The following is a 27,389-nucleotide window of genomic DNA, read 5'->3' as shown; positions in this document are numbered from 1 at the left end:
TGACCTTTAAAACAGGTTTAATGGATTTTGATCAACCAAACGTCATAGGCTGCGTGACAAACTCGAATGACAGCATTATAGAGGTAAGCGGTTGCTGCCAATTCCAATTCAGATGTGGACGCGACTCACTAGAGCGGAAGATGTAGTCACATAGTGTAACGTGGTTTGTTTTTTCGCTATTTTAACCGACTTTCCGTGGCCTTTAAGCAAGATGATGGAAGAAGAGGACTCGTATGGCTTTGAGCAAACTCTGGTAAGTAGTATTGCTCTACCCGTAATGAATTCACTCACATTGTGAACAACTTTGTATCCAGACGCGAATGGTGTGTGGATCTGCTGCGGCAAAGTATTTCACCATCGTAACTTGAATGAGCATTGCTACGTGTAACTTACGCTTTCGTGATTGTAATTTTTAATATTGTTACTCGCTGTGATTTATTCTTGAAGGAAAATTAAACCATTGAGCATCAGACACAAACAGATATATGTTTTAACACATTCAAAGCATTTTGCCCTCGTTGGTTACAATGTTATCCGAAAGGAAAGATATCGTTTTCAGTGTTTCTCACTTCTCAACAGGAATCATTTTTATTCAAGCATACATCGACTCAGAGTTATGATTACCTTTAAGCCCCTGCGAAATATATCTACAACTGTTATGTTTTTTAAAAGTGACTATGAAGAGATTTAGGCTAATGCTCAAGCTTGGATGTTTATACAACTTTGAAAATATAAACATCACTTTCTTTTCGCAAGATCAATGATATTAATTCTAATGTTAAAGTTATTCATTTTTTCTTGATATTGTCAACGATCCTTCGTAAACTGTCGAGTTAAGATCGTTAGGAAATCAATCCTTATTTTATGACGTGTTGATTTTATTAAGTGAGCTGCTTGTACAATTATTTCTTTCACTATCGGTATATATGAGAAGAGGATCAAGTCAAACAGCTGGCAATTTTCCCATAAAAAAATATCTGTCACGTTTAATCAGCTGTGATTTTGATTCGTTCACCTGAGGAATCACATGTGTTCAAATGTGTTGGTCGTTCGCAGTGTTATTTTCTAATATAAGAGGTGTAAAAACATGTCATCAGATACATTTACCACCCTATTTCTCAGTCGTAGAGCAGAGTATGATAACATTAAAGGTCGCTCAATGACCATCACATATCACTACATGTCATTCCAGTTTAAGAACCAAAATATTGTATTTTTTGTGAATGAGAGATGCCATAAGATAATGAATTTACATTAGCATTCCTTTCAAATGATCTTCTTGGTAAGAATTGTATTTTGTCTCGCTAATGCAGGGCTGCCAACTAGACAGTAAACAATGATAGATCTTGACAAGATCTTTTGCATGCCATGCAATTTTTACCCTGTGTCTTAAAGCAGTCAGCTATGGCAAAATGTCTGGCAGTCAGAAATTTTTACAGAATTTCCACTAAAAGGTTCTTTCAAATTTCTTAAGAGCATCAATGTTTGTTTAGAATGTCAAGCGATTCCAAAAGTTACTGCAGGATTTAAGACAACAAATCTTTCTGTGCTTTTACTTTCCATAAAATGGATGTTAAATGAAAAAACATTTTTGATCTAGTGATATATGGCATCCACAAACTTGGAATATTTGTCCACTAAAAAAACCATGGTAATTTTTGGAAGTGCTTGGCATTTCTACACAAACATCAAACATTCTCATTAGCTTTGCATGAGGTATTTTGTGGGGATACTGTCAATATTTCTGAGTGTTGGATACTGTTTCAAATGGATTAAATGCCCTGCAGTCTATGGAAATTCTGTGAAAATTTATGACCTCAGGGCATTTAGTCCATTTAGACTGTGAGTGGCTGCCATGTATTTAGACACAGCTTCATTTTAAATCTAAGCAAACAAGCATTCAGAAAAGGACTTTTGTGCCATATTCTGCAGACCAGTCTATCATCTTGTTTCTCCAAAACAGATGTTGATCTTACTGAAGAATGACATGCCATAGTCTAGCTGACTATGCTTTGTAAAAAAATGGAGTTTACATTGTAAAATAGCTAGGTATAAGAAAATATTTTTTATCTAGCAGTTATATGGCTTTGAAGATTTGTCCTTCAAAATCCATGGTAATTACTTTGCTTTTCTAAACAATCATCAAACCAACATTAGGTTTGCATGAAGTATTTTGTGGAAATTCAGTGAATTGACACATATTCTTGTAAATTACATGAAGTTACAATTATTTGGTGTTAGATCAAGCTGACAACTTCTACCTGATGTGTTTGTGTATTTCTCATTACCTGTTTGCTGGATTATATATGAAGATTACAGGGAGAATTCATATGTTAATCACTTCTGGAAGTTAATAGAGATAATAGTGTGTGAAGAAGGATCAAGGATAGATAAGGATGGAGAGGATTAACCCTTTAACTCCCAAGGTCTGATTGTTAATTCTCCCCTCTATCTGCTACACATTTACTTGTAAATTAGTTATGAGATTTTGGTGTTAGATCAAGTTAACAACATCTACCTGATAAGTTTGAATATTCTCATCACCTGTTTACTGGATAATGTAAGAATATTATAGGTAGAAGTTACATGTTGATCACTTCTGGGAGTTAAGGGGTTAAGTGGGATTGCAAACAATTTGTGCAACAATTTTCAAGATGCACAGATTGTGTTGCTGTTCTTTTAAAGCATATTCTGTCATATTTACTCACTGTTTGTTATTCTCAATATCTAGATGTATGGTCGTTTTACGACCACACAACTTCAGAAATATGCTCAAGAACAAGGTGCACGGCTACGAAGAGAACAGCAGCAAAGGAGAGGAGAACAACAAGAAGCAGACGATGACTTTAGAACTTATGACAGTTCGTGGCTTGGATCAGTGAAAAGTGAGTAAACTTGAAGCTGAAACAATTATATTTTGGAAATAATGTTCAAGCTTGAAGGATAGAACATGTATGTGACATGCTGATTTACAGCAATACTTGACAAGCCAGTCTCATGCTATGATGAAGTGAATTTTTGTCTATATCTTTGAAAACAAATTTTTTTGTTCTCCCAACAAGTTGGGCTGAGTTTGTGTGATGATTGCATTTAATTCATAAAATAAGGTTTTGGATACTCTACAACCAACGAGGTTGCAGCAACTTTTTGCCTAATTTGTCCATCAAATTACAGCAACTTCTTAACAGACTTTAAAGAAATTTTTGTCACTTGAGTGCAATCACAGTTTAGTATGAGTCTAGGAGAGTGGTTGTTCAGGTTTGTGCCCCTATTACTGGACAAATTGTGTTATAACATTTGCTTAGACATCCAACTTTGAGTGAAGACCAACAAAACTAGTTTCAGCACCCCCATTACCCATTGAAAGGGGTAATGCTCAAAACATCAGCTGTGAAATTCTTAATGGCTTCCAATTTACATTATCAACTCACTTGATAATACCAAACAATCTTGTTCTTTTAGAACTTTTCTTTAGAAACTTTCCCCCTTTTATGGTTTGGAGCATAGATGCATTGGGATATACATAGTCTTTGAAAGTGCCTATTTATTTTAAATTACACTTAGAATCAGTTAATCCATTGTTGATATTTACCTTTCTGCCTGTACTTTCAACTTTCATTATTAAATTTGAACTTTCCACTCCATGTGGAATTAATTAACACTCTCTCAGCCAATGGACATGCTGAAATGTTTTGCATCTTTATTTACCAGGCAGTTAAATGAACTCTCTTTGATAGAAGCAACAAAATAGATATCAAACCTTAAACTGTTCTTCATTCTGTTATTTTTAAAAATTTTTTTTAAATTGTAGCTCAATTGCTCTGAACCTGTTCTAGGGGCAGTTGTGTCTCAACTTTAGTGAATAAAGAGAGCTTTTGATAGAGTATTGTTAACCCTTTAACTCCCTCAAGTGATCAACTTGTAACTTTTGCCCAAAATATCCCTACAAAGATACCAACATTAAGGAACAAATTGTTACCTGGATCTAACACCAAATTTTTGTAACTTATTTACAAGGTAATGTGTAGCAGCTAGGGGGAAATTACCAATTAGAGGGTTGACCCTTTAATTTCCAAATGTGTCATGGTCAGCTAAAGTGTATATAAAATGTTTTCCTTCCTCTTTCTATGATGAAAACACCATTACATCTAAGGAAACTACAAAACACAAAATTGAGATGATAGAAAATACTTAACTCTTTAATTCCCAAGATCTGATTGTTAATTCTCCCCTTAACTGCGACGCATTTCATCAAAAATTATTTATAAGAATTTGTTGTTGAATCAAGATCACAATTACCCAACAATTTTGAGTATTCTCATTACCTGTTTGCTGTATCATGTTGAGATGTTAAAGGGAGAAGTTACTTGTTAATCAATTGCCAGAGTTAAAGAGTTCAACAAACTGAATTATGACTTCAATTTATCAGTGAAAATATGTTTTTCTCTTCAAAACAATAGTTTCTATGTTGTCATTTATTATTCTCTCAGTTAATTTATCAAAGATTCTACAGTGCAATAATTTATTATACATTGCAGTTTAAATCATGTTTTTTTTTTATTGCCGGGGAAATGAATGGCATTATTCTATGAAGAGGGAGAGGATAGGTGTTACTAACCTTAATTTTTCTTAGCCTTTATGTCATTTTACAAATGTATGGTCAAAATAGATTAATGGACCATAAGTGGTACAAGTTCCTGGAGAAACAAGAAAATTGATGCATTGTGTCAAAGGAATCAAGGGGTAGAATCACACTGCCTTTTGAGGTTTTTTTTTTTTTTTTTTTCATTTTAAAAAAAAATTACTCTTTGTTAGCATGTAGAGTGGTATGTTGCTTGCACCAGTCAGATTGCTGCATTAAGGTAGGGTTTGAGTCTGGCACCAGTCATATCACAGCATTCAGATATCGTGCACCAATCACAGCATTTGGGTATTGGTTTCTTTTAAATTATGTCATGGAATCAGAGGGCTGTGCACAATGACATTAACCAAAAATTTGGGCTCATTTGATAAGCATTATGATTGGGGCCTTTGCAAGAGCCTTATCAAGTGAAGTCAAGATTTAACAAGATATGAAAGGTGTGCATTTATTTTTGTATCATTTTTAAGTTAAGGTGTGTTTTTCCACTCCTTTTCTCACAATGCACACACCAAAAAACTTGCATGCGATTGCGTACTATGAAAAAACATCCAAAGTCTAATCAGAACATAGCCAATCATTGCACTACATGTCAAATTAAGGCAATTTTTCATGTGCTTAAATTGTACTCTACCAATCAAATTCCATTTTGCCTTAATAGACTTCCCTTCATCACATGCAATTTCCTTGTAAACAACCTGCATTTTATGATATTCTAAATGCATCATCCAACACCACTGAAAAATTTCATATCAAACTTTATACTACTGATAGTGAATTTTCCACACAATTCTCCAGGGTTTTGACTTTTTCTATGAACAAAATCAGCTTTTAGCTACCTTGGACTTAACCCAATCACATGTCAATTCCTTGTAAACAACCTGCAAATTAACGACCAAACAAGAAACCTTCTTTGAAATATTATCCTTTTCTTCACTCATTTGAGATCACAATTAGCCTTTGCTTGGGTTCTGATTGAGATACAATAGAGTTTCAGTTTGTTTTTCAAGGTAAAATTATGTGGAAATATATTTTTTAGGCAACTAACAGTAGACAAATAATGTTGATTTTCTCTCTGTTAGAGGAACAGTAGTAAATGTAGTCCCTTTCAAAACCGTTATTTGGTCTTGTCATGCGATGCTCTCTCTCTCTCTACAATGGGGAATAGATGGCATTGTGTAACAAGACCAAACAATAGCTGCAGAGCCAACAGTACGCATGGCACAGATGCATTTTATTTACGCTTAGAAGTAGTTAGACAATAGAAACAACAGATCACAAAATATCTGGGTGAGTTCAGATAAATCAGGTTTTTTTTTTCTTTCTTGTAAGGTGGAGTACATGCAATACTTTCATTCTTTTGAAAGTTATGCTCTTTTTCTGCTACAATAGTGAAAACATTAGGTACACAGTGTCACATCTCAACCCACCCACCAAAAAAATAAATCTTACTTGCTACACGTTCTTTAAATGGTTTTAAATTGGTAATAACATAGAAGGAAATTCTATGTTCCTTTTCCAGTTATTTCACTGCTGAAAGGTATTTTTTGATTCAGCTGATTCACCCTATGTCTGATCTTAAGGAAAAAAGTTAAATTATTTCCTAAGGATTCTTGATGCTCTTATATGCACGATTAAATGCTTCTTGCTCTGAATGCACAGTTGGGAATGTGGGTACATGTACCTTGTTACATTACATTTTGCAATGCTTTTATTCGTCAAATGTTGTAATGAAGTGAAAAACCATGAAATTAAGTAAACAGGAAATCACTGTGAACATAGCTTTACAAGAGTGCAAAATTTATGTGAATGAATGAGAGAAAGCAGGAATTTTTGTGACTTTACTTTAAAAGAACTATCTCTGTGTGTAAATCCATATCAAGACATTAACTTAAGACAAATAGCTTGTACAAGGCAAAACGATGTTAATAATTTTTTTGTGTAACAAATTTTCTATATCTCTAAAAAACTAAAATCTCTGGGCCCTGGTTGTTCAAAGGGAGGACATCACCAGCTGACAGATAAATTGCCATCCAGCAGATGAGTGTTAACAAAGCAAACAGAACTGTGTCATCCACCAGAAAGAAATTTATCCACCCTCCAAACAACTGGTGCATGGATGATAAATGCTTTTAAATTATCTCTTCCTCTATGTGTGTGAATGTTAGCTGTGCTTATAATAAGAATAATGTGAAATAGTTAAAAACAAATTTGTGATGTGGTGTCATGTCACATCTATTAAAGCCCCCTCTTCGATTTATCATATAATTCTCTTTTATACATACTTTCTTACAGTAATATAGAGTCTAGTACATTCTCCTTATTTAATGTTTATATTTAAAAGAACCTGATACATCTCAGTTGGGCAGTAATGAACTGAAATGACAGCATATTTTACATAAAGTTCAAAAAGTCAGTCCTAAGAAATGTAACTAAGAGTGAAAGTTTAACTGCTCTGTTGCCATCTCGTCTTGATCTTTCCATAGATGTTCACCGAGCATGAGTCAATACTGTTGAACTGACAGTTGATTGTGAAAAGAAAAACGATATCATGTATTGCCTGGGAGATGTATTGCCAGTAAACCGGTGACCATAATGAGATAACAGTATTTGAACAGTTATATGTTTCTGATATTTTCTACATCATTAAGCAGAATTTTTTTTTTAATGTTCTGCAAGATGGTTGCTAATTGGAGAGAGTCACCAGCTAAGGTTGGATTATATTTGTGCAATATAAGTGTGTACAGTATTCTGTTACACATTAATTTGGTCCTTCAACATTTCTTGAACTCTGAAGACCTGCCATGAAGAAATATGTATAGCATTTTGAAAGGCAAAGCCAGAGGAGCACAGAAAATCCAAATATAATAACAAAGGGAAGAAATACTATCCACAAGATGATGATAAGAATAGCACAAGGGATAGATTTTCCTTTTGGGGAGTACCACATGTCTGGTCCACATATTCCTTTTGATTCTTCCTTGGCATCTTCATCTTTAAAATCTTCTTGTCTCTGAGTGAAAGGCAAAAGAATATGGAATATTAATGTAAGTGTCTTTTTTTCATTGGACATGTGGTAGGATAATGGTTGGTGTTTGTGACTCCTGACTTGAGAGGTTTAGATTTTGGCCTTGCGTACATCATCCAAAACACCCTGTGCTGTCAGAGCCTCTCCATCTTGAAATGTAAATGGGAGCAATAAACTTCATGGGCAGTCCAAACATTTTTTTTTTGTAGGGGGGGGGGGGGGTGTTACATGTGATAACCTAGCATCCTATTTCCTATTCTGGGGGAATAGCAGAACATCTGTAGTCCTTTAAAACTACAGAAACTAGGATGAGTCAATTAGCTTCTACTCAGAATTTCCCTTGGTTTCCCTAACTATATACTCTATGCATAAGTGCCCTCAAGGCATAAATATCAAGTTCACTTCAAACACTTGTGGAGTAAGTTTATTTATAATTTGAGGCATGCAGACCTGCTAAGTAGGTTTTACTGCCCTGTCAAATTTTGTAACGTTATGCCTAGTTTATCTCATATGAGTCGAAAAATGAGTCACAAATGGTCATAAATTTGAAAGCAGGCTAAACTGCAGAATACTCTGCCACTCAATTGCATGTTATTGATTGAGAAAAGCGTCTACTGTGTTATGCCTTGTTCTTCAAAGCCTCCCAACACATGTAAATGAGGTGGACCAAAGTGACAGGGTATTCTGTCTTTGCTCGAAGCAGTGATTCTCTTTCGGTAGAAAACGGAAAACTTGACGAAAAAGCTAAAAGGTTGAGTCTATTCCTTGGCCCACAGTCCATTCCAGTTGTATACATCTCGAAAGAGAGGCTAAGTCGCTGAGGATTAACAACAACCCGCGCCCGAAAATGCCCTCGATTGAAACGTTTCGAAGTATTTACGAGTTGCCATTTTTATATCATTCGAGAGGCTTTACGGGAAATGTTGAATTGTCTCCGTGAACACTGTAGATATTCCACCGCATGAACACAACTCGCGTGACATGGATTGATTTCGTTGCCATTTTGATCCGAACAAGTATAGGCGACGGGAATTCGCTGAAAGCTGATTCAAGGTGTATGCTTCTATGCAAATAAGAGGCATTTTAACACGATCGGTTGCAAGAAAATCGACTGAAACCGTGATAAAACCGTGCAGTTACGAAAAATTCTGAACTCATCGTAGTGGAAAGTACATTGTCGATCGATTGTGCATTGTCGGTGTGTCTGATCACAGTATTCACAGCTTTATGTCCTATTTCAGGCATTCGTTTTAAATGAAAATTGATAAAATTTACTTTACATGTTACTAATTCTTGAAATGACTGAATCAGCGAAAGGCAACTAACTAGTAAGAACGATACAACTGTCGATGAAAGAGAACTTTGAAAATCCCAGTCGTAGGTGTGGTGATAGCGACCTTCAAAATAATCACAGAAACCCGGCTTGCATTTTCGTCTGCAGAATTATTTTGTTTGTCGTCCACTTTCACTTACTTCAGCATCAGAGGTGGCAGCCATGCTTGTGGAGAGAAACCAGCTAAAAACTCAAAGCGTCGGCTAGGCGATTTTCAAGACCTGTTCACGTACGAACTTGTTTCATAAAAAGGTCATGTAGATTTTGATCTTCTTATGCTCTCGTCATATCTAAAAATACGCATTGTGATTGGTCGAAACGTGAAACCCTGATGTAAGCGAGAAAAATACTGAAAAACGTTCAGTGTGGTTTGAAGAAGCAAAATATGCCAAACAGAAAGAGGATAAAGAAAATAAATTATTTTAAATTTGAAAAACTGCAAGGCTCATTGTTGTTCTTTATTTAAAAAAAATGCTATCTTTGCCATTTTTCACTGGTCTGTTCTTCAAGTCATCTCCCCTTAGCAAGGCCATGGCACAGGCTAAATGAAATTCACACTTTCATTTTACTACTTTGTAAAGAATTATAACTTCTGTCAATAATTACAGTTAGTATGTTTGAAAATTATTTTCGAATTGATCTTGCACAAGAACCTTTGGAAGCTCAGTGAAATCAGCCTTGCTCTTCTACTTAACAATACAGCGCCACGAAGGTTATATTAAAGTTAAAGTAAACACTTATGGTTAGTGAAAGTTTATTTCCAGGGTTCAAAAAATACCTTTAAATTATTTGTCAAAGACTTGAATTATAAACTTTCTAGTTTATTTCTTGCTGGTAAAAATATTCACAAATACTTTTGATGAAATTGGGCAGATGCTGTTTACCTTAAAGAATAAAATGCATTGTAGAAAATTTTGATTAGAGACTGTATGCTTTTTGACTTGAAGTTAATGAATAAAATTCCCATTTTACACACAAGACATGCATTCCCAGGTTTTGTATTATGCAAATTGCATGTGTGATATACAAAAATCCTGTTGAAAAGATTCTGCACAAACAACTCAAAGACAAAATGACTTGCAAGCAAAAGGACAGTTTACTGTAGAGTATTACATACCATATAGAGAATATGCATACTAATGTTAGGTTGTACAGGGATTAGCCACTTCCCCAAACTGATTGTTTTGTTAAAAATGGTTTTATGTTTTTGCAGGGTTTGTTGAGAGGTTGCGACCTTGCTGGAGTCGTTTGGGAAGTGACTGGGTGTTTCTTCTGGTCCTTGGAATTGTCATGGCACTAATAAGCTTTGTGTTGGACTTAGCCATTGATAAGTGCCAGACAGGTGTGTTGAGATACATTAATTTTTATCTTTTGTGTATTTTGTTTTTTTTTTGTTTTGGCTCTCTAGAGAGCAGGTTTTTAAAACAGGGGTTATGTAGTGTTGTATCTTTAAGGATGCGTCCATCATGGGAAAAGATTGCCACAATTGCATGACTGTATGTGAACTATGAATATTAATGTTGTGAAATGTATGTAAGTGATGTGATTATTGATTAACATGTGTTGTAAGTTGTGAGCAAATAATCAAACTATTGATAGACTTAACAGGTTAGAGATGAGGAGCGTGAGATAGGAGGTAAAAAAAAAAAGGGTAAGGGGGCTATGTAGTAAAGGATGGGGTCAGTCAGGTTTGGGGAGTACAGTATTGTAGAGGAGGGATGAAAGATGAAAGCTTTTGATAAGGGGTGGGGCTGAGCAGTGAGTGGATATAGATGAAAAGTCAGAGCCAGTAATAAAGATTAAGGTGTAAGGGTGCTAGGTGAGAAAAGAGGGCGAGGGATAAGCTGGTTGAGTTGGAGTTAATAGGCTTGGGATAAGGGCTGGAGATAGCAGATGAAGGGGTAGGTATCAGTGATGGGGCTGCAGTGTAAGGGATAGGGATTAGGGATAGGATTAAAGAGTGAGACCTAGGGTGAAAGATAGCAGAAGAGGTGGGAAGGTGACAGGGCAGGTTGAAGTGCTGTAGGTGAGAGGTAAGAGATGAGATGTAGAGGTAAAGGTTGAGGGCCAGCAAAGTGATTCCAGGGGCACAAGGTTGGAATAAGTGAGAAATGAGAGGAGAAGGGTACAGATAAAGGATAGTGTTAAAGAGGTTGGTCTTCAGAGAAGAGATAAGATGGGAGACTGGGTATGACCATTAATAAATGAAGCAAAAGGGTCTGGCATAGAAACTTACACACTCCCTTTCTTCATGGTCTGTAAATGTCTCTGAAATCTTGTGGTAGTATATTGTAATTATGAATCAATATTCATTCATTTGATGCTCTAACTTTGCAGCTCATATTTGGCTTTACAATTTACCAAACAACACCTTTCTTCAGTATATTGTGTGGACATCTTTTCCACTATGCCTAGTTACCTTTTCTGTTGGATTTACTCATCTAGTTTCTCCTCATGCCATAGGTATGTTCTTAAACTCTGTAAACCAATCATACTAGTTAACTTAGTTGTACTTTAACATGTAACTTGAAGTGATTTTCAACTTAGATATATATGTAGTCAATTTGTTTATAATTAACATTAAGGGCTGGTTATTATAGCAAAGTTTAACCCCTATTAATCCAAACTTTACTCTAAAGAATCTTAGATCAAGCAGAAAAGATCGCTCAAACATTTTTTCTGGAACTGTCAAAAGGGAATCTATAAAAGAAATGTCTAATTACTTCAAAAACCCCACCTATGAGGAACTTTTGTAGTCCATTGATTGGCAAAAATCACAGCCTAAATTAGACCTTGTTTTAATAACTGTGTGAACATGTTTGAGCTGTGAAATGATTGGCATTCTCCAAAGTGCATTTTCAAGAGTAAGTGTTATTTGACTTGCTTTTGATTGAAAATTTTGTTATTGTTTTAGTTCATTCACTGTATACTTGCCTAACCAAACCACAGCTTTGTTTAAGCTACACACTTTCAGGCGAAAGTTAATTTTTCAAGCTTAACTTCAGTGGGTCATGTGTTCCCTGCCAAGGAATCTGAACACTTACACATGTAATATACCATAATATGTTTATCAAATAAATCATAATTTGACTGTAGATCAATTTGATTCATTGCAGAATGTCAATACAGTAACTATAAAATTAGTATTATTAGTTAATAAAGTATAGTTATTTATCAACTCTTGATTTTTTGGCAGAAACATTTAATATTTATCAATTTTTTTATACCCTTGTGTCTCTGTAGGTTCAGGCATTCCTGAGATGAAGGTTATTTTAAGGGGAACAGTTTTGAAACGTTACTTGTCACTAAGAACATTGATTGCAAAAGTGGTATGTTAATGGACAGGTTTACTTATTTATAACCTGATAGTTTGATGTCTATTTGTCACTTTTGTTTATTTCTGTCAGGACTATTGTATACGTAAAAGGGCCTTGTAAAACTTTTCAGAAGGCCATTTGTGTGTACCCTTCAAAACTATCCAATAGAGCTGAAAGAGATTAATCCTAATTGAACGCTAAGATTGATTAGCATCTAATTTCCTATTTCATTACTTCAGCCATGAATCACACATTAAGGTCAGGAGAAGGAAGGAAATGGTCACAAACTGAGGAAGCTCTTGATTAAAAAACAAATTCTCCCTGTCAGCATCTTGAGGAATGTATAGAGAACAGTATATATTATGTAGAATATGCTGACTTATTTTAGGGTGTATTTAAGGGTTAAAATACATCACAACATAGTATTGATTCTGAACTAATTCACAAAAATCTGGGAAAAAAAATTTTTGAAATAGCTGGCAGATTAAAATTTTATAATGAAGCTAGGCTTATTTATTAAAATCATGCAAGCTGGAATGTAGCTTCTTTAGGACTAGTTATTATGCTTAAGAAGATAGTTGTGAAAAGTTGCTATTTTGCCTTGTCACAACTAAATTATCACATGACCTGGTGTGCATGATTCAGAATAATACACTTTCATTTGTCTCTTGTCTTTTTGGTCTAGGTTGGTCTTCTTACTGCTCTTGGAAGTAGTATTCCCATTGGAAAAGAAGTGAGTGTTGGTTTTCTGTGATGAGCTGAAGGAAGGGAGAGATAAGAAATTGATTTCTTGTCTGGTTGTGGAGCTTGTTGCTTAAAAATGTTTGCTTTTCACTTTTTTATCAACAGGGTCCTTTTGTACACATAGCAAGTATGGTGGCACGATCTATGGGAAAATTTGTGGCATCATTTAAAGGCATATACACGGTAAGGTTTTTGTTTTCTCCAGTATTGGCCAGAAGGCAATATTTCAATGCTGAAAGTGTGGTTTATCGAAGGAAAATGGTGTTACTTAATTTGTAGAATGAGTCCAGAAATACAGAGATGTTAGCGGCAGCATGTGCTGTTGGTGTTTCAAGCTGTTTTGGTTCTCCCATTGGAGGTACACATTGACTACTTATTCATGTATTGTTTAATATATAGCACCAGTTTTGTCTTAAATCTCTTCTCTTGCATGTACTGGGATGCATTTAAGGGTTTCTGCAGCTGTGTCTAATAATGGTTGCAGTGTGACTGGAAAATATTATTTTGTCTATTTTTTAAAGTGAACAGGAACATTTTGTTGCATTCTCCTTGTGAGATGTTGTTTTCAAATATATCTACTGTAGCATCCATAGGGCCTGAATCACCCATTTTACCCAATGTGTGGTTTTATTCTATCAAAAAATTAAAAAACCTGGTAGTGAAGTTTCTCAATGAATAACTGTTAATTTATTTCTGGTTAGTTTTCTTTGAATTGAATTTTGCTCTTTCTTTCTAGGGGTACTATTCAGTATTGAGGTTACTGCTACTTACTTTGCTGTTCGAAATTATTGGCGTGGTTTTTTTGCTGCTGTCTGTGGAGCTCTTATGTTCCGTCTACTAGCTGTATTTGATAAAGAAGAAGGTATGACCATTTTGAGCAACCACATACAAGTTGCTGTTGATAGAAACAACTTCTTTTTGCCTTGAACACCTGAACACATTAAAACTCTGACCTCTTTCTTCACTAGAAACTGTCACTGCTCTCTTCAAGACTAATTTTAGGCTGGACTTTCCATTTGATGTGGAAGAGTTCATTGCATTTGCATCAATAGGGTAAGAACATCAGTTATGTACTTTTATATCTTTTTTCTTACCACATTTTATAGTCATCTGTGATTTATTACTGAACATATAGACTGCAACACATAATGTATTCATTGATTTAACATTGTAACAAAGCTGCAAAAACTTTTCCTTTTTAGGTTGTTTTGTGGCTTTGGAGGAGCCTTGTTTGTCTTCACACACAGAAAACTTGTCGACCTTCACAGAACTCACAAACACACCAAGGTGGCAAAATTTCTTGCTAGAAAGTAAGTTTTCTATCTGCATGTCTTGAGTATTTTAGTGTGGATAGCTCTTTCTCTCCCAATATCTAACCTTTTGCACCCTTAAATCATTATGGATTGCATAGTCTCCATACCATTCTCTATACATTTCCTAAGATGCTGACAAGGAGAATTTGTCCAATGATCAACAGCTCTTCAGTTGGTGATTATTTTGACCACTATCCTTGTGACCTTAATGATTGATTCAGGGGTGATATTGTTAAGAAAAATTTTGATGCTTGTCACTCTAAGGGGTCAAAGGATTGGACATCAATTCTCCTCTCTGCATCAGGTATTAAAATCAAACAATGTCCTCGTGTTCATTTTTTTTGTTATTTCTCATCACTTTTCTGCTTCAAAATGTATTAATATTGAATAGGAAAATTTAATTTTTGTTCAGCCTTGGGATGGAAGAATTGTGGTACTAATTGTTGATCACCATCACTCTGATGTTGAATTTTTAAGAAGTTTGATTGGTGTTATAAATTAATTACATTAAATATATTTGCTAACTCAAGATATTCCAGAACTTGTCAAAGATTGCTATCAAATATCTTTTAGTTACACTTGAATTTGTTGCTTGTTGAGGAAATGATTAAAATGCCATTTAAGAGAGGGATCACTTCTTGTTTCTGTGGTATGGGTGGCAAATTAAAATTATGTCTGATTCTTTTCTTGTCGATCAGGCCAATTTAACTGAAATCTGGACAGGAAATTACCACCCCTTTTTTATTTAACTTAATATATAACCATACACTGGCAGTCTATAGCCATCCAAATGATTACTTGTTTTTATTTAAAAAATGGTTTTTGATAACCACCTGATCATGTTCCTCTTTGCCAAAATAGATTTAATTCTGGCATTAGTAATTAGACCTACTATAAGCATGTTATTTCATTTTCATGACAAAGCCTTAAATTGGCCTTACATTTTGCTGAAAATCTCTCCGCGTTAAAAAATGTGGTTCAACTAGATCAAGATTTTGAAATAAAAAGAGGAAGTGTTACCCTTTTACTAGAAAGTCACAATTTACATCACTTACAAGCCTCCAGCTAAAGTAAAAGCTACCATTTGTTTTAAGTGTGCATTCTAACCAGGTATGAAGATTGTGTGCAGCAGAAATAGGCTATAACAATAAAGGGAATTACCTACAGAAATTAAGAGATACCAAAGCAGATATTTGATATACAATATTTTTGTTGCAGCCGCTTTGTATATCCAGCAGTTGTTGTCTTTATCATTGCAACAATCACTTTTCCCAAAGGACTTGGACAATTCATGGCTGGAGAGGTGGAGCTAGTGTATTTAAATTGATAATAGGATGGAGTGGAGTCCAATTCAGTCTGTAATCATACAGGTGGTTGACAAAATCAGATGACCGCAAAGTGGGAATCCAATTAGTTAATCACACTGACAATAGTATGATTAGAGACAAAATTGGATGACATGAAGTCCTGTTACCACTTAATCAAGACTATGACAAAATTTGAGAAAGAAACTAGACATTGGTTAATATATGTTTTCATAAAAAAACCAACAGTTAACTTAGCAAAATGCAAGACAACAGCCTCTGCACATGACGCATTCTGTCCACTTATACAGACATGACAATTACTGCAAGCATGATGTGTGCACTGTCTTATTACTGTTCAAATTGTGCTTGTGATGACTAATTTAGTTCAAGAATTTTGTCACAGTTTTGATCAAGTATTAAATCGACATGTTGTTGTGCAAAGTTTTTTTTGGTCAAGACTCTTTCAAACAAAGTTGAGTTTCACATTTGTCCAGTGTTTTTTATTGTAATCAGAAACAATGTTAAATACAGGAAAAGCAAACTGTTCTGAAATCTCATTGCTATCAACTTCAGTAATGCAAAATATGCTTTAGGTACTTGAGGTTGTCAACAAGCTAGATGTCAGGCAATAAGGCCTTCCTCAATGCTGGATATCTGTATGTACAGGGACTTTAAAGGTTTGCAAAACACTGACTTAAATTGTTGTTCTCTTGATAGCTGACTCAAAAGCAAGCAATAGATGAACTCTTCATAAACATCACATGGTCTGAAGCACGAGATTCTGATGATCAAGCTAGTCTAAATGTCTTAAAGCACTGGGATGGAGCCAACACTAATATCTATGTCACCTTGGTTATATTTATTGTCCTGAAGGTATGTGTAATTGTTAGAAAAGAGTTGTCATGTGAAGTTGTTGGGTATCAAAAAATATGTTGTTTTTATTGCAGCTCTCACGGGATTCTTTATTTTTAATTGTCAAAAATTCACAATACAAATTTTTGTCCCTTGGTTTTGAAATTCAAAAGAAGGCTGATTTTTTTTAGCAGCAATGTCTCATGTATTGTGAAACGTGAGAAACTAGAATACTTGGATTTGATTCTGACAGATCAATTGTTTACTGAGTAATCAAAATAAAGTTCAGAACATGAGGACAAACTTCAAAAACCACACATTTATTACCATTGATAATGATTGCTGGTTGCACTTCAGTTTTCTGATGGGTGATGGGCTTTTCCCTTAGAGCACAATAACATTTCATATTAAGTATTTTTGGTGTTTATGGTTTCCACTGCAAACTGTCTGCCAGTACCAGATTCTGTTCCAACAGAATCACATCAAGGGAGCATTCCTTGTTTAAGTGTCCTTTAAAAAGATATGAATTTTATTCTAAATAATTTTTTTTTCATTTAAAGTTGTGATCATCTAAAATTGTGATTAGATTCCTCAGTGGAATAGGAGAACCTCTAAAAATTTGCCTCACTCCCATCCTAGTATGTGGCTTCATAGCTTAGCTGGTAATTGCCCCAACTAGCATCTGGGGGGCAAGAGTTGAATCCCCTCAAAGCCTGAATTTTTTCTACAACTGCTTAAATTGAAGCAGCCTGCAAGGATCATTGCTTAACTTGAGTTACTGCATACAAAATTTGTATGCAGTAACTCAAGTTAAGCAATGATGTACTTTATGTATTTTATGTATTGATGTATTTTTTATTTTAATTCAGTTCATTATGACAGCTGTATCAGTTTCATTGCCCTTTCCTGCTGGCGTCTTCTTTCCTGTATTTTTAATAGGTATGTCAAAATAACACTTTCCAGTAGTTCTCTTCGTTACTTATTTAATTCAATGGAATCAAAACCCCTTTCATGATTACTCTATCTTCTTGACTGAATTTCTATAGGTGCAGCATTTGGCCGGCTTGTGGGAGAAGCCATGGCGACGTGGTTTCCTAATGGTGTGAACTCTGGGGATGCAGTTTCACCTGTGGTTCCAGGGGGATATGCTGTTGTTGGTAAGGAGATGAACACAGTGCAAAGCCAGCTAGCTGTAGTGAATTCGAGGACTAAGGATAGTACAGTGGAATGAGCTCTTGATTCTCTTCCTTGCCACAAGGGTTTTCTCCCAGCACAAAAGCCAACTTCCAATTCAACTTTGAATTAAACAACTACTCTGCAGATTTCCTACTTTAAAGTTCTCCCCTGTTTATTTTTATTTTGACCTATTTACTCATAAAACATCACAGTGTCATAACTGTTTTAAAGGCTTGACTTATGATTTAAAATTGAAAATAAGATATTTCATGCTCACAGCATAGGAAAGTACAGGTTGAGGCATGTTAAATGTCTGTTTGACTTTTCAGTTTCAGTAGTATGTACAACTACACTCAGGTAACAGATACATTCTCCTGCACACTTTCAGCAAAAGAATGAAATTAACTTGAAATTAATCTGTATGTTCTCCTTACATTACACATTACAAAACACTGTTGCATTACAGTCTTGACTTACACCAAATGAAATCAACAAATGGAAAGAAATGGAAAGAGTCTATTCTTTTTGGTTTTTTTTTTTGGTACAAATTATTATTTTTTTCAAAGTAAGTAAAATCATATTAGAGTTTCCTTTGGTGGCTATCAACATTGTGCTGTGGTAGCCTTTTATCAGGTAACACAAATTTTTTTTGTGATGGTGAAACAGGAGCAGCAGCTATGTCAGCAGCCGTTACTCACACAATATCTACATCTGTGATTGTGTTTGAACTCACAGGACAAATCACCCATATCCTTCCTGTTATGGTATGTTGTGCTATATTTGTATTGCTCTTAATTTGCCCAATTACAACTAAATTTTGTATATTATATGTCTGGTTGATAGTTATGATAACAATGCATTGTAATTTCCCCTACCTCTTCAGTAGTTAATCCTTTAACTCCCAAGATCCGATTGTTAATTAATTCTCTCCTTTAACTGTTACGCATTTCAATGTAAATTGGTTACAAGAATTTGGTGTTCAATCAAGATAATATCTTGTACCTGATATTAGTTTGAGTAATCTCACTACCTGTTTGCTGGATAATGTATATAGACACTATAGGGAGAAGTTACATGTTTATCACTTCTAGGAGTTAAAGGGTTAGTTATATGTAAAACTTCGAATTTGTTAGTAGGATACTGGTTGCTACGCATATGCAGAATTATTTTTTACACCATACCACTCAGCTTTCACAAAGCAAGAGACCCAACCTACTGGTACTCCAGTGTTAACATTAGGCAATGTGATAGGCATGTCACAACAATACATATAGCAAACTAGTACACCAGCTACTTGTTGGCAGAACCCCTATGACCCCTCTCAAATGCACTGAAAAGGTCACATGACAAGATTGGCGTGCTGTGCTATCTCCCTTAACCAAATAGAATAAAAATGGAATAAAGGAGAACACTGGAAGTTGTAATGCTATTTTAGAGTAATCCCTCGTCCTAAAATTTAACAAGCTCATGGCATCACCTCTGTCACTACCATTATGATCACAACTTCCAAAAGTTTTTGAACCCTAAATACATTCCAAGTTTGTGGATTGTCAATGGTAAAGCCTATGTATAGCTTACATTATTTTGTTATTCTGTAGATTGCTGTTTTGATTGCTAATGCTATTGCACAGTGGTTACAGCCATCGTTTTATGACAGCATTATTCAAATCAAGAGGTTGCCATACCTGCCTGACTTGACAAAAACTCAGTATGTACATTAATTTTTATTCATATAATTAGATACTTTAATGACAAATTTAGAACCAAAACACTGCTTTATGTTAACGTGAACAATCATATTACTGAGTCTTTTTTTCTGTAGGCTTGCAAGAAAATTCAGTGTAAAGTGGCTAGAAATCTTCTTTGGAGAAATTTTTAAAATTTACAGAAATTGAACATTGATTACTACTCAGTGATTAATGATTGAGGTCACCAAGATTGTTTTACTCTTGTTAGAAAGAGGATAGTGGTATTAACACAATTTTGATTTCAGGAATTTCTACTTTTTTTGCTTCCATTATTTTACCTGCCAATAACTAACCAAGGAAAGTAGTTATTGTTTGTTAACGAAATAGTTTGTCAATTAATTGCCATGAGCAACTATTTTTGATCACTAAAAACAAGTTTTTTGAAAATCTGTCTTTAACTTCAATTGTCTTTCTTAAACAGGGTGTACAACTTACTTGTTGCTGACATAATGAAGACCAATCTTTTTTACATCTCCTTTCATTCAAAATATGCTGACCTCAAAGAATTACTGGATAAGTCACATCACCGCTCTTATCCATTAGTGGATTCAGAAGGTGATACTAAAGTATAGCAAAGTTTGCCCATGTACATGTAGGGTTTACCCACATTATCCACATTATGAATATTATGAGAACTTGCAGAAGTTTGTAGTTTCATCCTGAAGTCATTGAAAGTCTTAGAATTTGAATGTGGATCATGGAAAATCATAAAGTTTACTGTACAAATCAGGATAGTTAATTATGTAGGCCAAAAAGCAAGGAATACCTGATCTACCTAATGCTCATTTTCACATACCTTACTTATAACGTGGAATGAAACATTTTCAGTTTTATGTTTTTGCAAATATCAAAAAAAGTCTTGGAGAAGGTCATGGAAATTAGGTCATAGGTATTCTGCAAGTTTGGAATAGACTGAAACCCAAGCATAGGTTACTTATGACCTAGTGGAGCATAAAGATATGTTGTGGTTGACTAAAAATATAGCAGAGTACCAAATCTATTAATTGTCTTTCAATGCCAGCACATTGTTCTAATAAGTGGGAATGCTCTTGGGACTTCATGAGATGGTTGGGGGAAGGTGATGTTACTTGAAAATATGCATTTAAGGTTTCAGGCCTGAATAGTCCTTAATGAAAAAATAATCTATGTTTATCGGTAGGCTGGCCTTAAATGGGTACAATAGAGAGACTATAGATTGCTCTATAAGCTTCAATTGACTGGTGCTTTTGATCTGATTATTAGATTCAATGATCCTTCTTGGCTCCATTCAGCGACCTCAGCTGCAATCTCTTTTAAATCTGCACATGCAAAAACTATACCAGTCCAGCAGTAATGCAGAGAGTGAAGATGCATTATGTGCGAGGCCAGAAACACCAGATCCTCCACAGTTACAATCTGAGTATGTCTTAAAATCTTAATATCTAGCTCTGTATTTGAGTAGAGAGGTTCAGGAGTGGAGAGGGACCTTAGCTTGTTTTGTGTTTTTCATTTTGCTCTCAGCACCTTTCTCCATCCTGTAGTATAAATGATTTCCAATCAACTTCCCAGGAAATATTTCATGAAATTCTGACTATGTGCACTCCATCTGTAGTTCAGACTCTAGACACTGTACTCTGGTATTTAGCCACCAACTCGTCTAGAGCTAGTACCCAACTTTCTTTAAACGAGAATTAAGTTAGCAATCAGGTATCTAAGCAAACTTTTTCATGTAAATACAACCAATTTATTATTATCATGTTTCATCAAGTGAGGGAACAAAATGTGGCCACACAATGTATCCATGACTTTTCAATGCCATGTGCACTCCTATAATCAACAGATTTCATAATTATTGTCTCATTTTATGCAAGATTTTTTTTAAAAAAGTGGAAGCTGAATTATTAGTCTTCTTCACAACCATTGTTTTTTTTCTCATCACCCAATATGCTTTGCAGCAGTAGTGTGGTCCGATCATGTGAGATAGCATATGGTATAATGAGACCAGACAACAATTGTGGTGGAGTATACCAAAAAATTACTAGAAATTAGAACATAATTGTGAAGTAACAAATTGCTTATTTATTGGTGTAGCACATGATATGCATGGATATGAAGTACTAGTGGCTTTATAGTTACTTAATTTCACTCAAAATTGCAACCTATTGAACTCAGCATTTTTTCATGTTTTTTATTGATTTTAGCTCTTCGTGTGTATTGAAAAGCTGATCGAGTTATAAATAGCTTTGTTTTGTTCCGCCTGATGTTGCTTATATCATTCTTATTTCTCCTCAGTGATCAGAGCCGCAATACCCAATCATCAGCAGCTCAACTGGAGGTGGCAGCTGAAATAACGTTAAAAGTATGAAATATAACTATTTGATATTGGTTACAGGAGAAACGTTTTACGAGAGAGGGAGGTAGTGGTATTGTAGGAAATAGTTCCTTAGTATATACCTATTGGACTAATTAATTGAAGGAGATATTTACATCTCATAGCGGCAATGAGTGACAATGAAATGCAGTGTCCCAGTGGCAAAATGAGTTCTACATTTAGTAAAGAATCAATAACAATTTTTTCAAGTATCAATGCGTTCCCCTAATAGCACATTGTATAGCTTGCATATTGCACAGAAATGAATGTGCACTGGAATGTGTAATAAGTAATTGAACTGGCAAATTCAAATACTTTACTTCACTATGGGGAAAGCATTCAAATTGAAGAATAAAAGGCTTTTCACACCTTTTTATTTAGCCGATTTGTTCTTTTTTTTTAATCTAGAGACAGGATAGTCAACCTCAAAAATCATCAACTGGAAAGTCTTTGCTGGAGAAAATTCCAGGTAGTATTGGCTATGTTACGCAAAGTTAACTTCTTGAATGGTGAACCTTTAATAAAGCAGTATGCTATCTAATCTTTAAGCTTATAGAATCAGATTTAAATTTTATTAGTATTAAGAATAATAATAATAATAATAATAATACAAAAGAAAAAGTTTTGCTTCGTGGGAAGGGTTTTGAGGATTTGATAAGCTAGCTATTAAAGATGTATCGATACAACCAACAGCTGCTTGTTTTCGCTCCGGCGAAGGGCTAACGCTCGAAACGTCAGCTTTGAAACTCTTTACGGTGGCCTATTCACGTTATCAACTCAATTAACGATACCAAAATACCCTGTTATACTCTCCCACCGATGCAACACCACACTTTCTTTAGAAACTTACGCCCTTTTATTCATTTTTTTTCCTGTTAGTTCCTACAAGACTTCACAAACTCTTCGGTAGTGGGTCAGCTCTTAATGAAGCTGAGGTAGGAAGATAAAACCGTATTACTTTGTATTTTATTCGTTTTAATACGATTCCCTTGGCAGTTTATATACTTTTGATTCTATATTTATACCAAACTCCTTGCGAACCTTTGTTAAAATGTTGAATTGAATGGTGTGGTTTAAGTGCAAAAGAACGTCCAATCAGAACAAGTAAAATGTCTGAAGGAGCCACTGAGAGTTCAAAGAGTGGGAAACTATAGAGACTGAGTCGCCATTTGAATCCTATGTGTGACACAAGAAAGGATTTGACTGTTTGTTTGTTTGTTGGTTTTTTTTTTTACGTGTAGAAAACCTCAGATGCACCTGATAAAGACAGTCCAACTGTGGATCAGGTGAGTCAGTAAGGCCTTACTTTGTCAATATCCGATTTCTATTTTTCCCTTCCAGCAACCATACATTTCCTTCTGAATTGGTTGAGAGAATTTGAGTATGTTTTGGTGAGGTAACACTCACTCGCTGCTAAGTTTCTTCTTATTTTCTTTCACTTCACTTGGAAAAGATATTGATGTTGTACAAAGAGACTAATTGCGAAGGTGAATCATGGCTGAAGACTTTTGCCAAGATAAACCTGGATTTATTGTTAAATTTGAACATGAATTGTGATTATTGTGTCTTGACGGCAAATATTCAATTAAATGGGTGGTGAGTTATATTTAACTCACACCTACTAACTTTGTTGTTTTTATTATAATTATTATTATTTTTTTGTTATTATTATTATTATTATTACTGTGCAGCAACTTCAGTGGGAAAAAGAACTCTTGCAGAGACCTATTGACTACAGTAACTGTCAGATTGATCCAGCCCCTTTTCAGTTAGTTGAAAGGACGTCGCTGTTAAAGGTATTGAGAAACACCATATTTGCTCAAATAAGCGCCGTGGCGCTCATTAGATTTTTCACGCCTCAAGTACGGCGCATGTTCGAGCAGGGCGCTTATTTGAAGGTGGTGTGTATTCAGAAATTGGACGCGACAGAGAAATGTTCTCTTTTGCTTTAACAGCATATTATTTATCTATCCTTATGTGTTTTGTAACGAACATATGTTATTTTAATTATCACTTCTCGTCTATTACGAAACTTTCAGTTGCATTACCAGTAGTTTCTTCACTCAACTTCGATCTCACTGAGCCCTCCCTGATGTTGATCTTTTAAATTTATTAGGTTCACAAGCTTTTCGCGCTACTTAACTTATCGCATGCCTATGTGACCACTTTGGGACGACTGGTGGGCGTGGTCGCTCTGAAGGAGGTGAGATAAAAGAAACGAACAGACCAAATGAAAAACCTGAAATTGCGTTAAGAAGTGATCACTGTGTGAGTTAAGAAGGAAATTGTGTCGAAGCTTTCCTTCAAATTTTCATACATATATGTTATTTGCCGGCTGGGAGGTCCGTATGGTGAAAAACTGTAACCGAGGTCTTGAAAATACTGCCCGAGGCCGTAGGCCGAGGGCAGCATTTTTAAGACCGAGGTCACAGTTTTTCACCATACGGACCGACCCTTAGCCGGTAAATAACATATTTATTGTTTTTAAACTTGACGAAATTCTTTCCGAAAGAACCCGAATGACTTATGGCCGTAAATACGGCAAGATCTTCCATAAACTGAACAATTTTTGAGTGAGTAAATGGTTGTTAAAATAGAGGTGATGCAAATTTAAGAGAGATGCCTCAGCGAAACATTTTCATTTCCGTAACGATAAAGGTGATTTAAAAGGCTTCCAAAGAAACTTTGAAACATTATTTTTACAAGTATCTGTCACAATATGACACCTGTCAATTAGAGAGCGCGCAAGAAAAAAAAAGCGTAGGAACATTTGAAAACCAACAGAACTAGTTTGGCAAGGACTGTCACGACAATGTTTTCTTAAAAATCAGTTAATGATCTAACGGAAAGTATTATTTACTCTCATCGACCATTCATTCATGTACGAAGATTTACCTCTGTTCATTAAGTAAACGGCGAGGAAAGTAATTGTGAGTAAATTCAATTTTTTATTTTGAAGTTGTGAGAGTTTGCTCGTTTGTTTGCTGTAATGGTGTGTTTAACTCTGATCTTTCCTTCACAAAAACTAAATTCGAACGGCACACTCCAACGAGACACAAGGGAATTTAATGCAGCCATTTATCAATTCCTTCAATTTCTGTTGTGCAATTTAAGGTACAAATGTCCAAATTGAGCGGAATTGGAAAGACTCACCAGGAGCGTATATTTGTTGTAGAACTTAAATTAAAACTTCGCTCGCTTTTTTTTTACTATGAACAAATTGCTCGAGAAAATTCAGATATTAAATGAATGAAAGTTCCATCGTTCAGTTTAATTGTAACCAAATACCTCACGTTTCAACTTTCTGAGTACTTTTTGTGAACGATTAAAATTAATTGCAGACGGTTTTTAGGCCGCTTGTCAACCAACGTAATGACACTATTGTTTATACAAATTCATTCTGAAACCAATATTTTTCTGTCAACCAAAGTGATTTTATAGAGAGAAAAGGAAGGATTCATAAGTTATTTATCGGCTTGAGGTAGTGACCGACGTGTTTGCTTAAAAATACTGCCCAGCCGGAGAACGAGGTATATTTATGAAAAATGACAACGAAATGAGTTGGGATGTACTCGGTGACTCACGAAAGCGTTACCGTGGCCCGTGGGCAGAGATAGGAAAATACTGACCGGGTAAAGAACCAATCAGATTGCAAGATTCGTTACCGTGCCCTCTAAAAAAACAATGAAATGTGATATTACCCACAGGTTTGCAGGCCATAACTACTTTCCACAGCTTGATTGATGTCTGTGCATGATATATGTATGTGTGCGCAAAGTTTCATTAGAATTTTTATGCACCAAATGGTTTTCATTTCCACGGTCGCTGAACTACTTCACTTGAAGTTTAAATCGCTTGCCACTAAATAAATAAACAGGTGAGAGTATTAAATTTGAAAAAAAAATCCAAAAAGAAAACTGAACCTTGGGAATTGAGTTATGTAGCTCTCAAAAGTTTGATTTCGGTTCCTGGTAGCTTCCTAGAAATATAAGCTGTTTTTGAATACTTATCTGTCCTCTTAGTAACTGCTTACAAGTTAAATATATCTGTGATGGGTGATATATATTTTAACAACAGGTTCGCCAGGCAATCGAGGGTGAACGCTTCTTGGATACTTCACACGTAGACGCAGAAGGCGAGGGTCGCAGCGGTAGTTTTACGTCTGCACGTGCTCGGGATACCATGCTGAAAGGGTGTCCGGAACCCAGGGTCACTACTGGAGAGACAGATCCTACGCTGTAGAAGATTGAAATGTTCTTACCGCTAATTCCAACTCAGCTTCCCTGAAGCTTACGCCTTTTTTATCAACGGAATGTCCGACAAACGCTAGTTACGGCTCTGACTTCGGCTCCGATCCTACTCCGTCGCTTTAGAAATCTGGCCTTGAAGAGAAAAGTATCTAGGAGATCAGTATTCAGTGGGCTTCGTTGCAATTCAAATTTGGTGGAAAAAATATGAAGTTTTTTAACGGAAATCTCTTAACAATCGTTGATGGCGTTTTCAAAAAGATAATTATTAAGAAGAAACCCAAAAGGATGTAGAATTTCTTCGCATTTTATTCCATTATTTTTTGAGATGCATGAACCGTTCCGTTGGTCGTTGAAGCCCGCCAAGGTAAGCATGCAGAACATGCGCCAATTTTTATTGTGTTTTTCAGACGAGCGCGAAAGGGAAGTCGTGCGCGAGTTCGGAGTATCTATTCGTCTCGCGCGTTACTCGTTCTTTATGTTCGACTCGCGCGTGCCGCCTTTCGCTTGAAAAGGCTCTTGGAAAATAAAGTTTGTTCTGCGGGCTTGCCGAATTGGTTAATTGGTTGTTGTAAAATACTGTTTAGACTTGTATTTGACAGCCTGTCCTCCGTATGTCATATGCTATATCTTTTTTTGATCCCACAAGAAGTTTTTTTTTTCGTATTTATCGATTAGACATTACTTTTTATACATACCGACCAGAGAATATTATGATTATAGAAAATTATCATACTTCCCCAATAATACGATAGAAATGAGCGGATTACTATTATTATTATTATTATTATTATTACCGTTATCAAAACAAGTGTAAAAGAATTATATTTTATTTTGTCAAAATTAGCCATTTAATGAGGTGTATGATTATTTGGTGAGGTCGAAAGTGCTTATTTTTTAGGCATTGATCATGTTTCTTTTTTCAAGAAACTCTTCTTCGGACTTTCATATTAATTTTTGATATTTTTGTAATAAATAATTTTACAAACGTAAAGGAATTCCGTAAAAGCGAATAAAACAAACGTGTTCTGGAGCTGTGATTAAATTAGATAATAGTACTTGGTCAAGAGAGGATTACAGTTCTGCCCAGACGATATACAATTGTTTGGATCTCGCATATGTTTTTATTAAAACCATTTATTGGAGTGTACATTATACGTATTAACATACTGATACCTGTACATAAGTGATCGAGCCAAAAGCAGTATTATACAAGAACTCTATACCCTTCATTACTGTGTAAGCGTATATTGCATATTGCAAATTTCGTATAAAATGGTGTACATTCGTGTTATTGGCTCTATTGTGGAACTTTTGTTTCCTGTATGTTTGATA

General features: G+C 35.3%; 1 protein-coding gene and 1 long non-coding RNA gene across 2 annotated transcripts; one reads left to right on the top strand and one right to left on the bottom strand.

Annotated features, from left to right (window-relative positions):
• Positions 1 to 85: 85 nt before the first annotated feature.
• On the top strand, positions 86 to 27,353 carry LOC113682499 (chloride channel protein 2). Its single transcript, XM_027199663.2, has 26 exons — positions 86 to 253; positions 2,732 to 2,885; positions 10,214 to 10,342; positions 11,338 to 11,463; positions 12,244 to 12,329; positions 13,003 to 13,050; positions 13,167 to 13,244; positions 13,341 to 13,419; positions 13,798 to 13,923; positions 14,030 to 14,114; positions 14,264 to 14,371; positions 15,593 to 15,677; positions 16,399 to 16,554; positions 17,403 to 17,472; positions 17,580 to 17,690; positions 18,376 to 18,473; positions 19,308 to 19,417; positions 19,879 to 20,012; positions 20,700 to 20,856; positions 21,729 to 21,795; positions 22,216 to 22,276; positions 22,687 to 22,742; positions 23,049 to 23,093; positions 23,499 to 23,603; positions 23,924 to 24,010; positions 25,885 to 27,353. Exons 1-26 carry the CDS (start codon positions 212 to 214, stop codon positions 26,047 to 26,049), a joined length of 2,568 nt encoding a protein of 855 aa, XP_027055464.2. The 5' UTR covers positions 86 to 211; the 3' UTR covers positions 26,050 to 27,353.
• Positions 5,853 to 9,221, bottom strand: LOC149041370 (uncharacterized). The gene is made up of 2 exons (XR_016179406.1): positions 9,141 to 9,221; positions 5,853 to 7,652 (listed from the first exon to the last, which is right to left on the bottom strand). It is a non-coding gene; the product is annotated as an uncharacterized LOC149041370 (long non-coding RNA).
• Positions 27,354 to 27,389: the final 36 nt, after the last annotated feature.

This window comes from Pocillopora damicornis, chromosome 8, assembly GCF_964200805.1.
Source record: "Pocillopora damicornis chromosome 8, jaPocDami1.2, whole genome shotgun sequence".
Lineage (NCBI taxonomy): Eukaryota > Metazoa > Cnidaria > Anthozoa > Scleractinia > Pocilloporidae > Pocillopora > Pocillopora damicornis.
This window is presented reverse-complemented; position numbering and strand designations above follow the sequence as displayed.